At 39.3% G+C, this 12949-nt stretch overlaps 1 protein-coding gene across 1 annotated transcript in view; it reads right to left on the bottom strand.

Moving 5' to 3' along the window:
- Window positions 1-11883, bottom strand: part of UBE2W (ubiquitin conjugating enzyme E2 W) — a 61432-nt gene extending 49549 nt beyond the window's left edge. The window contains exon 1 of the mRNA XM_045162794.1: window positions 11752-11883. Coding sequence (XP_045018729.1) covers window positions 11752-11766 — 15 coding nt within the window. The 5' untranslated portion in view covers window positions 11767-11883. The remainder of the gene's footprint in view (window positions 1-11751) is intronic.
- Window positions 11884-12949: the final 1066 nt, after the last annotated feature.

The following is a 12949-nucleotide window of genomic DNA, read 5'->3' as shown; positions in this document are numbered from 1 at the left end:
ATAACCTTAGTTTTTGTGGGCTCCTATTTAAAGAGTTCTTAATATATATTGCTGACTCAACACTGAACCCAAGGGCAACAGTACATGCCTAAATGAAGGTTATCTAATACACAGATTTTCTGAATAAGACACATCAGTCTTCTTGGAACTAGAAAGACTGAATAGCACTCCAGTATACTTGAAGGCCACTTTAAACAGTGAAATCACCAAAAGCACAAAAATGTGAAAAAAGTGGCAACAGATACAAGGAAGGATATTTGTTTATTATATAACAGCTGAAACAAGACAGTGTTGCTCTGTTTCACTTGAGCAGGGCACATGCACACCCAGCAACTCAAATCTTCCCACTCTGCACATGTGTGTAAATCAGCACAAAAGCACCATGAGAATTGATTTCAGGGTTACAAATAAATGTTATCAAGTAGGTGGATTCACAAGTACAGAATCCATGAATCATGTGGATAGACTGTAGAAATATCAAATCAAGGTAGCTCAAAAGACAGGAATTTATGAGGTTTCCACTAAGTAATATAAAGAGCAAAGATGGCACCAATATGCCCAGCTACATAATTTTCTCCACTACAATCTTTAAATTGGTTTTTCCTATCTAAGGGACATTTTTTCTGTAACATTTTTCCTCATATAAAATCCATATACTAAAAAAGAACTATATACTCAATTTGCTCAACATATGCCTTCCATGAAGTACAAAAGTAAACATTTTACCAACGATCACTAATCACAAAATTCAGCAATGATTTAAAGGTATGATGGTTGGACTAGATGACCTCTAAAAATGTCCAGTGGCTCAATGCTTTTGCAAGTTTAAAAACCAAAGTTGATGTATGTCTATTTTAATTATAGTAAAAGTCAACATATATTCTTAGTAATAGTTTATTAGGATTACAATCACATTTTTTAGTAGTAGGGTTACAATATAAATCTTATCTGAAAAACAGATAATAGCTGCACTCACCAAAAGAAATAACTTGAATCCAGTTGAGTATTATCAAACCTGATGGATCCTCATCGTGGATCTATACAACTTCGAAAACAAAACAACCTGCCATATTAATGCTATAAAGCTAAATATGCCTCAAACCGTATACAAAAGTTAACTCAAAATAAATCAAGATGTAAATGTAAGAGCTAAAACCATAACACTCTCAGAAGAAAAGTATAATAAACTGCAAGTCTTCATGACCTTGAATTAAGTAATGATACAAAACAAAAATACAAATGAAAAAAGAAAAAAACTGGACTTCATCATAATTAAAAATATTTATGCTTCAAAGGATACCAGGAAGAATGTGCAAACATAGCTCATAGAATAAAAGAATATTTGCAAATCAAATGTCTAATAAGGTCAGAATATACAAAGAAAGAACTCTCACAAGTCAACAATAAAAAGATAATTTTTTAAATGGCAAAGGATTTGAATAGACATTTCTCCAAGAAATGTACCAATAAAAACAAGAAAAGATGTCCAATATTAGTCATTAAGGAAATGCAAAGAGAAACCACAATGAGATACCACTTCACACCCACTAGGACAGCTACACTTAAAAAAATGGACAACAAATATTAGCCAGAATATATACAAACTGCAAGCTCTGCACACTGCTCATGGGAATGTAAAACAATGCAGCAGACATGGAAAGGTCCGGCAGTTTCTTAGAACATTAAACATAAGAGTTACCAAATGACTCAGCAATTCCACTCCTAGGTATACTCCTAAGACAAATACCCATAGCAGCATTATTCAAAAGGTAGAAATAATATAAATAGTCAATTAACTGACAGGAACAGGAAACAAACCAAATGTCAATTAACTGATGGATAAACAAGCTGTGGCATAACCATAAAATGGACCATTAGCCTAAAAATGAACAAAGTCCTGATATACAAGCTACAATATGGATGAACCTCAAAAACATTATGCTGAGTGGAAGAGGCCAGTCCCAAAGGCCACATATTGCCTGACTCCATTTATATGAAATGCCCCAAATAGGCAAATCTATAAGGATAGAAAACAAACTAGTGTTTTCCAAGGGTGGGGACAGAGAAAGAAGGGGACCAGGTAACATGATACACTGGGAACAAAGCGACTGATAATGGCTAAGGGGTTTCTTTTAGGGGTGAGTTTATGAATATATTCTTTTCGTGACCATGGGTATGAATATATTTTAAACACCACTGACTTTTATACTTTAAAAAATGGTTAAGTTTTATGATACATGAATTGTATTTCAATTAAAAAAAGGAAAAAACTGAACTTGCCATTTAAAATTGATATAGAAGGCTCAAAATTTTACTTGGCTAATTCTCAAATTTTGAAGAGGACTGGCAAAGAATACACGCTAATTAGAAATCATACTTCCTCTCTGCTCCCTGTGGTGTGTAAACACAAGGAGAGACTTCACATAAAGGAAATCTGCTTTTTTGGTAGCCTTTGTTGGTAGGCAACAAAGAACCAGGAATCAAAAATTTTTTTAAGTGAATATCTGACAGAGGTAGTTTACACAAATAAAGAGGCCTACAGAATTATAAGATATAACTCACAAACAATTCCAAAGATCTATGACATGAAGTGATTTGTAATTTTACCCCATATGATGGGTTTTTTAAAAAAAGGTTACACAGATTTTAAGTGGCAAAGCTAGAATTCAAACAAAGGTTATCTGAATTCAAACCTGTGCTTATTCCACTGACAGTTACTGAAGGTCTACCACATGCCAGGCACTGGGGTATGTCCAGCAGAAACAGTATATTAATTAACAATATGCCAGGCATATAAAGATCAAATTTAGGAGGTTAAGGGGCACTGCAAATGCCAGGGATGCGAGGACTATCTTGTACTGGATGGTCAAGGATGGCTTCTCTTAGAAAACTACATTTGGAAAAAGATTTGAGACAAAAAAAGGAAGTGAGCCATCAAATAAGTAGAGAAAAGCACTCCAAGTAGAGGAAATAACAGGGGCAAAGACAAAAGGGAGGTCCATATAGCTGCAGAGAAGTGAGGAGGGTAAAGTGGAGGGTGGTGAAAGAGACAGATAATGTAAGGCCTTTCTAGATCACTAATAGGGATTTTAGCTTATATTTTCAATAAAATAGGGAAACCACAGTATGGATGTGAGTGAAGTAACATTTGACTTTTGTTTTGAAAGAATCTAAATGATGAGTTGAGAAAAGACTGTAAAGGAACAAGTGCAGAAGCAGGGAAACCAGTGAGGAAGCTATTGATACAATGTAGATGACAGATGATGATGATTTACATCAGGTAATTATGCAGGTGGCTCCAGTAGCACAGAACCTGCCTGCCAATGCGGGAGACGTAAGAAACATGAGTTCAATCCCTGGGCTGGGAAGATCCCCTGGAGGAGGGCATGGCAACCCACTCCAGTGTTCATGCTTGGAGATCCCATGGACAGAGAAGCTTGGCAGGCTACAGTCCATAGGGTCTTAAAGAGTTGGACACAAGAGAAGCGACTTAGCACGCACACACACAATGATGCAGAAGTGTAGACGGCTGGATTATTTATTTTGAAGGTAGAACTCAACAGAATCTGCTGATGGTTTGACTATGAAGTGGGATGAAACCAAGGTTTCTAATTGAACAACTGGAAGAATCAAGTTTTGCTAAGCACCACAAGGGGAATACTATAGAAAGGTTTGGGAAGTTTACAAATGCTTACCTCTCTGCTCAACTACTTTTGTCTTAATCACTACACTACACACTGGTTTTTGTGCAACACAGCTGTTAAGCAGTGAAACAGAGCCTGAATCCAGGTCTTTCGATTCTAGATCCTGGGCGCTTTTTTCTAATGAAGTTTTTATAAAAGCAACTGAACGAGAATACAATTTTTCTCAGGAGAAAAATAACTCAAAGGCATGCACCATTTGCTGGTACTCCAAAAACAGCATTCACAAATAAAGGCCATCAAACAGAGACATTTTAAAAATACCCAACAAACATTAACAAGTATTACGCAGATAAAACAATGAAGCAGACAACGTTATAAAAGATGCAATAAAATTCATCTAAACAAAGGCTCAACCTAGATAAATACTATGTAGAAGTGTATTTTCAGAAAAAATGCCAGGGCTTCCCTGGTGGCTCAGTGGTAAAGAATCTACCTGCCAATGCAGGAAACACAGGTTCGATCCTTTATCTAGCAAGATCCCACATGCCACACATGCTGCGGAGCAACTAAGCCTCTGCCACAACTAACGAGCCTGTGACCTAAAGCCGGGAAACTGCCACTACTGAAGCCCACAGTCCTTAGAGCCCCTGCTCAGCAATAAGAGAAGCCACTGCAAGAGAAGCCTGCGCTCCACAACTAGAGGAGCCCCCATTCTCTGAAACTAGAGAAAAGCCCACATAGCGAGGGAGACCCCGCACAGCCAAAAGTAAAATTAGTTCTCATCATAAGAAAAAATATTTTTAAAAAAGAAAAATGCCAGATCATCCTTCTAAAAACTCTCCTTAAGAATAAAGATTATCTTTGAACACTAAAGGTTCGCCATTATAGTTTTATTCAACGATCAAGTATATGCATAAAGAACCTTTGTAAAAATTTTGATACATAAAGTAACTTTATATTTTAAAATATAAGGAACACTTCCCTCTCATTTTCTTAGCTATAGAAGCAATAAAATATTTTAGTGAATGGTAAATTATTGACTAAAGAGTTAAATAAATATCTCCATGATTTCTCTACAAGATCAAACTTGTTAGTATGTTCATCTTAACAGCATCAGCTTCACTACTCAGTTGCTATACAATTTTGGGTAAGTCACTTCTCAAATAAGTCCTGCTGCTGCTCCTGCTAAGTTGCTTCAGTCGTGTCCGACTCTGTGCGACCCCATGGACTGCAGCCGACCAGGCTCCCCCGTCCCTGGGATTCTCCAGGCAAGAACACAGGAGTGGGTTGCCATTTCCTTCTCCAATGCATGAAAGTGAAAAGTGAAAGTGAAGTCACTCAGTCGTGTCTGACTCTTAGTGACCCCATGGACTGCAGCCTACCAGGCTCCTCCGTCCATGGGGTTTTCCAGGCAAGAGTACTGGAGTGGGATGCCATTGCCTTCTCCGCTCAAATAAGTGATTATTTATCAAAAATCGCTCTTTTTATTAGACTGAAATGGGATTTGACTTCCCATTTTACAAGGCTGGAGTAAGAATCCAGAGAGAATGTAAATACTTGGAAAAACACCAAAGTTATGGCACACATAAATCAAGAAAATAAGCCAACTTTGAGGGGAATATACATGTAATATAAAAATGAATTTTAAAGTATTTCTTTATAGGTACTTGACCTTTCTATTAAGAGAACTGTTTTTTAGATTTCTCTAAAACAGAATTAACGCAGAATTTGCTGTGTCAAGTGATGGATAAGCACTCACTGTAATCACTATGTGCACATTTAAGGGACAATGAGAGAGGGTTTTGTTGGTTTTTTTTTTGGTTCTTATCGAATCTATGGCCAAGGAAGTGGAAGAGACCTAAAAAGTTAAAATAAGAGATCCAAACCAACACTTTTAGGACAAAAAATAGAAGGCATCTTGTAAAGCAACAACTGATTAATAGCAAAAAGAAAAATACCACAATGACTGCTGTGAGAATTAAGAAAAGATAATGACCCCAGCTTTATGCTTTTATTTGGTGAAGTCTACTATCTACTTAAGTTTATCACTGACACAGAACATCTTCAATTCTACTCTTTGCTGTTTCCCTTTTCCTTCAGCACTTGCTCCAACAGCTCTGTGCTGGCCCCATTCCCGGCCAGTATCTAGCCAACCTTCTCAGGTACTATAATTCTAGGTATACTCCACAAACCTCCAGTGCTTAGTAAGCCTCAGGATCCGTGATGACAGTCAGTTTTCTCACTTTTGATTATGCTGTAACCCTTCATGATGATATCAACAAATAGTCATATGGAATCTAATTGTCAATAATATGACTATAATAATAATGTCAGAAAGAACTCATACTCTTATCTCTCAATCACTTCCCTGGGGCTTTCCTGGTGGCTCAGATGGTAAAGAATCTGTAACGCAGGAGGACCCAGGTTTGATCCCTGGGTCAGGAAGTTCCCCTGGAGAAGGAAATGGCAACCCACTCCAGTACTCTTCCCTGGAGAATTCCATGGACAGAGGAGCCTGGTGAGCTACAGTCCATGCGATCACAAAGAGCTGGACACAACTGAGTGACTAACACTTTCACTTTCAAGAACCCACACTCTCTCTCTCAATCGCTAGAACCAACAATTTGAGTAAACAACAATGCAGAGTTGTGAATAACCCGAAATAATTTATTGTTTCTAAATCATCTAAAAATAAGCACATATTCAAAATCAATTTCCCTCCATCTAGCCAAATCAAGAGTCAGTATAAGACCCAATTAAGAGGAAGAAAATGAAGAAAATCCACAGAGTAATTCAACTGATCATTTCTCTCAATTATATCACTGCTAAAGTATCAACTACTATACACTGACGTTCTAAGATCTTAAGACATAAAACAAAGGTAGCTTATTATCTAAAATTAATAAATCTAGGTGGTCAAATTAGAAAAGTATACCAGGTATACTAAAAAACTTCCAACATAAAGAAGTCTGAATGAAACAGCTAAAATCTAAAATCAGAAAATACATCCAGGAGGCAAAATTAATTAATCATTTCATAATATGAAATGAGCCCATGGGGAAGAAAAAAAGATTAAGAACAAAACAAAAAAAGAAACATACACAAAAAATACAACTTTATGGTTTAGCTGAAAACAGAATGCCCTAATATTGCTCCACTTTTAAGAAATGTTTTGAATCACATAAAAAATTCACTATAATAATGCTCTAAGAAAGTCTGTACCAAGTAATCTAAGTTCCTAAAATGCTAAATCTAAACAACTGGTATGACCAACTTTCCACTTAATAGTTTAAGATTTCTAGAATCATCAGAATTAGTGTAAATCTACTTATTCAACTCCTGTAAAGTTTAAGTACCATCATGAGCCCACCATTCTCTAAGAATGGTTTCTTAAAACAAAATCTAACCATATCTTACTTGGTGATTTGTGTCTGTTCTAGGAAGAAACAGCAGGGAAAAAATGAAAGAAAAAAAAGCAAAAATAGGAAAAAAAACATCTCAAAGGGCTCACAGAAATCTGAAAACCACAATCCTGAATCGTATGTTGAAGAACAAATGGTTTCTTAAAACAGAATCTAACCATATCTTACTTGGTGATTTGTGTCTGTTCTAGGAAGAAACAGTAGGGGAAAAAATGAAAGAAAAAAAAAAAAAAAGCAAAAATAGGGGAAGAAAATCTCAAAGGGCTCACAGAAATCTGAAAACCATAATCTCGAATCGTATGAACAACTCTAGCAAATGGAGCAGAAGTCTCCCCAGCATTATGGGTGTACCAGAACACTGATCCTCATTCCCAATGTTTTGTTGTGAGCTGCCCAGCCAGGTGCTTCCAGCCTCCAACAATCTCATCCACCCTGGTGCGCAATTCAAAAATTATTTTCTATGTGTGCTACAATGTAAAAAAAGGTTGCAAGGCACCCATAGAGTATACTACAGTAGTTACAATGTCAGCTTTAAGATACATACTCTCCAAAAAGAATCTGAAAAACAACAGATGTAACTGTATATCTTATGCTGTTGTTGTTATTGTTTAGTCACTATGTACAGGTGTGCTCTGCTGCTGCTAAGTTGCTTCAGTCGTGTCCGACTCTGCGACCCCATAGACAGCAGCCCATGAGGCTGCCCCGTCCCTGGGATTCTCCAGGCAAGAACACTGGAGTGGGTTGCCATTTCTTTCTCCAATGCACGAAAGTGAAAAGTGAAAGTGAAGTTGCTCAGTCGTGTCCGACTCTTAGCGACCCCATGGACTTCGGCCCACCAGGCTCCTCCATCCATGGGATTTTCCAAGCAAGAGTGCTGGAGTAGGGTGCCATTATGTCCAACTCTTTGCGACCCCATGGACTGTAGTTTGCCAGGCTCCTCTGTTCACGGGATTCTCCAGGCAAGAATACTGAAGTGGATTGCTATTTCCTTCTCCAGGGTACCGTCCCGACCCAGGGATCAAACTGTGTCTCCTGCACTGGCAGATGGATTCTTTACCACTGAGCCACGTGGGAAGCCCTTTATATCTATCTACATATAGATATGTATAACTGAATCACTATGCTACACACCTGAAATTAACATGACATTGTATATCAACTATATTTCAATAAATTTTTTTTTAAAAGACAAAACAACAACATACTCTCCAAAAAAGAAATTGAAAGTCCACCCTTACTTGCTATCCTGATGATCCTTACGGCTAAATTATTTCATCTTTATCAATACAGGTAGTAAGTCTTATATACATTTGCATAATATGCATACTTTTAAAACACAGTTCCTCTTACAGGTTAAGTAACCTCTTCATCAGCAGTCATAACCTGGTGTGGGTAAGATGAAGAAATCTACTGAAAACGTTTTAGGTAAGGACATGGTTAAAGCAGCATTCATGTATAGCTTACTTTTTCCTAAGAACTCTAACTAAAATTCAAAAAACATTTAGTAGCCTCCTTCCACAAGTTTTCTCCATAGCACCATAGCCGTCTAACATAATAGCAATTAACTTAAATATTTTCTTCTTACCCATTACCCCTAACCAGACTATTACATCCACAAAGGCAGAAACCTCATCTGCTTGTTTCATCGCTGTATCCTCAGCACCTAGATGAATACCTGACATTGAGGGCCCTCAGAAAATAACTGATGGGTAAATGAACAAACATAACCTAGTTGTTGTTTGATGTATAATCTATTTGTCTTGAAGAGTTAAACTTTGTTATTAAGATGGTCAGGAAAAAATTTTGTGCAAAGATAAAGAATAACCACACAGAGAAGTGCTGTGTTTCAAAAAGCCTGGTTAATCTATATTAAAATATTTTTCAAATACTATCAGGAGAGGACATAAAAGAAGAGGGAACCCTTGCACACTGTTGGTGGGAATGTAAATTGGTACAGCCATTATGATAAACAGTAGGAAGGGTCCCCAAAAAGATGGAAATTAGAAGTACTATATGATCCACTACTGGGTATGTATAAGAAAACAAAAACACTAATTTGAAAAGATAAATGCAGGCAAATAGTCACAGCAGCACTATTTATAGTTGTCAAGATAGGGAAGCTACGTAAGTGTCCATCAACCAATGAACAGATAAATAAGATGTTGATGCATGCGTGTGCACATGTGCACGCACACACATGACAGAGTATTACTCAGCCATAAAAAAAGAGTGAACCATTTGCAACAACATGGATGCATGTGGAGGGTATAATGCTCAGTGAAATAAATCAGAGAAATAGAATATTCTCTATAGAATATTCTACACTGTAGAATATCATTTACATATCAAATCTAAAAAGTAAAACTAGTGAATATAACAAAAAAGAAACAGACTCACAGATATGATTAGTGGTTACCAATGGAGAGGGAAAGTGACAGGAGCGACTTTGGGAGACAAGGTTAACAGGTACAAGCTAAAGTACAAACTACTATGTATAAAATAAATAAGCTACAAGGATATATTGTACAGAACAGGGAATATAGCAAATATTTACTAATAACTATAAGTGGAGAATAATCTTTAAAAGTTGTGAATCACTATGTTGAACACCTGAAACAAAATATTGTAAATCAACTATGCTTCAATAAAAAACTTAAAAAATAAAAAGATACTACCAGAGAATCTGTATCAGGTACTTCTAAAATACAAATAAAAGGAAGAATTTAGTTTTAATTAAAAGGGAAAACATCAGTTTTCCATTCCTCTAATCAGAAGACATAAAGGAATAAAGGGTGAAAAGACAGAGGTACTTGGGACACAGAAAAATGCAGTATTACACTGCCAAGTATTGTGTCTATTGCTTAAGTCGCCATGTAAAATTCCAGACTATCAACATTAAGTTTTGTACTGACTCAGTTTTGAAATCTGCTTTTTTTCAGATACTAAAGGTCTAATTTTAATCAGCAAATCAGTTATCCCTATACTCCTCTGCCAAATATCATCACTAGTACTGTGGATTTTAATCTTTTTATTCTTAAAGAGAATGGTTTTAATCTTAACACAAATAATCTTAAATTGGTCACATAGCCGATCTACTGTTCAACTCGTGTTCTACAGTTCCTTTTTTGGCCTCAAATGACGAAACCTCTCTAACGTCTCTGGGGAGATTACGGTAAAGTATAATGTTTCCTGAAATTGTTTTTGTTTTTTCTCTGGACTGTTTCATGACATCTCTTCAACTAGGAATGTTATATACAATTGTTTGGTTTTTTTTTTCCCTATTCTGCAGTAAAGTCCAGAGGGAGAAGCAAAGGTAAAAAGAGTCTTGTACGGAGAACAGGCAGAAAGCGGACAGATAACACAAAAGCACAGAAGTAAATACGAAGCAAATACGTGCACAAAAGAGGAAGATGATCCAGAATAGAGCTAAAAGAAAAGCACTGTTCTCGCCTAAAAAGAGAAAAAATCGGCAGGGGGATAAGGAAACTTGCTTATTCTTCTAGAAACAAAAGCATATAAAATCCTTCTAAGAAAAACGTGGTCTCTTTAAGATGCTGTTAAAACTAAAAAGCGCTCAGCTGACACTTCAAAGGGGAGTTCTGCCTTCTCTATGTTTTGACAGAGCTAGTCTTCATCTATAAATTAAATGCAAGCTATAGATAATGCAGTTAATCTCTACAAAACTGCAATTGTGGATGCCATCTTTGTCTGTTAAAAAAAAAAAAACAACACACAACTCTTTGGATTTGGAAAAAGAAAAAAGAGTCTATTAAGTTGGAAAACCAGAAAACCACGCGTTGCCAAGTCAGGTAGCTATAACATGGGTTAACAAACGCCTCTTATAAGGTGCCACTAAGGTCTGGGGAAGAAGGGCAAAGGGCTGTAGCCTAACCGCGACCGCAAGGGTGGGGCACTGTAGGAAATAAAAAGACTGGAGGGTGAGCTATCCCGGGAGGTATAGGGGGGCTGGTGATCCGTCCTTCGGGGAGATAGCCAGTTAGGTGGCAAATGATTCTGAGGGGCTCAGGGAAGCTTCAGCGAGGAGAAAATGAGCTGCGGGACCTCTGTTGGTTGAGAGTGCGAAGGCTGATAGAGGAAGGTACCCCTGGGGCATAGGACTAAGAGTCAAAAGGAGAGTCGAGGGACCGAGCAGCCAAGGAGGCCGGGCGTGGGAGGCCTGAGTCGAGGCCGCGAAACGCCTTTGCGAACAGCCGCCTTCTCCCGGAACGCCTTTTCGGCTCCCCACACTCAGCCCCTCTCGGGGCCGCCCCTGCCCCGGCGACAACGGCGAGAGCAGCTGTTTCCGCCCAGCCGGGGACCGCGGTGGAAAAGGCATCCCTGGGCCCGGAGGCAAGCAGGCGACAGTCGTCCGTGTGAGCCGGAGGTGATTCGAGACCAACGCCGCGGAGCCAACATCAAACTTCGCCCCCTCCTCCCCTTTAGCCTTCTTTATCCCCCAACTTCCCGGCCGGCTGGTGTCCGCTTCGACCGACCGAGACCACCCCCCCCCTTCTTTTCGCCGCCTCTCACCCCTCCCCAACGCCCTGAAGGTGGGAAGGACCGGTCTCCGGGGCCGCTCCGGAGCCCGCCCGGGTGCCCCACAGACCCAGACACACCCCCGGAGGAAAGGCTCTCATCCTCCCCGCGGCAACGGAGCCCGCCCAGATGCTGCAAACTCCTCTTACCTGCATTGACGCCATGATGGTACCATCCCCCCAAGGCCGGCGAGGCCAGAGACGCAGGGGGCGGAGCTGCCGTGCTCGCGTCACGCCGCGGGGCCCCAGCGTCCCGGGCGCGGGGGGCGGGGCCTCCGATGGGAAGGGGATAACGCCAGGGGATTGGCTGGCGGGCTAGGCGCCCGGGCGGGGGAGGGGCAAGCGAGGGTACAGTGAATGGCGCTGTCCCTACCTTCGGTCGCATAGAGCTCTCTGGCCTCCACCAGAACCCACTGTCTACCTTGATCACTTAGGAAACGCTGCTCGGGTTCTGACCCGAACCACGGTTGTTATTTTTTTTCTGTCTATACTCCGAGATCCTGATGATATCCAGGCCCGTGAGGTTTTTGTTTGTTTTCCCAACCACAGGTGTTAAGATTTACAGATTTTACCTTTCGTATTCTCTTTCCACACCACCATGCCCACTTTCACAGCTTTGGGCAAGATGAAACTTCCTGCTGGGCTGTTTTCTGCTCTTCACGGACCCGGAAGGCTTCTCATACTCCTAATTTGGGGAAGAGAGAGAGACAGATTTCCTTCTACAATGGGATAAGAATTGGGGGCAGAACAGCACTTGGATATTTTAAATGAAAGGGTAGATCTGTAGAGCCGAAACTTGCCTGAGGGGAAAGAGAACATTTTGAAGTTTTTCTTTCGTGTACAGTTTCTCCCCTTAACCCTAGACCCTCAGTTTGAAACTTCCCGTGTGTCAGTAGTAGTTGTTGTAATGGCATTGACATTTGGCTATAGCGATTTGACCCTAGACGTGCAATTGTTTTTAATGTATCAGTGTCATGTTACAATATACACTTGTATACACTTGTATCACATCTAGACTCCTCTGAAGCCTGTTTCATGGTGGGTAATTTTGTGGTCATTTAACGCAGGGATGTATTTGAGTAGGGAGAGCTGAATACACAGAATTTGTTCTGGAAATGCACTAGTTCTCCCAGCGTTTATAAGAAGCCACGCGTTTAAACGCTGTTCCAGAACTGAAGATGTTGTTGATTTATAACAGGAAAATGGAAGCCAAAGGTTTGCACTTTCTGTTCTTTTTTTTTTTTTTTTCCATGTAGGTGGCTGATACATTGAGTAGAAAGCTTTTACTTTACCAGAATGAAACCTTAAAATCTGTCATTAACTTGAAGTTCTTTTTAGAAATGTATAT

This window comes from Bubalus bubalis, chromosome 15 (genome assembly GCF_019923935.1).
Source record: "Bubalus bubalis isolate 160015118507 breed Murrah chromosome 15, NDDB_SH_1, whole genome shotgun sequence".
NCBI lineage: Eukaryota > Metazoa > Chordata > Mammalia > Artiodactyla > Bovidae > Bubalus > Bubalus bubalis.
This window is presented reverse-complemented; position numbering and strand designations above follow the sequence as displayed.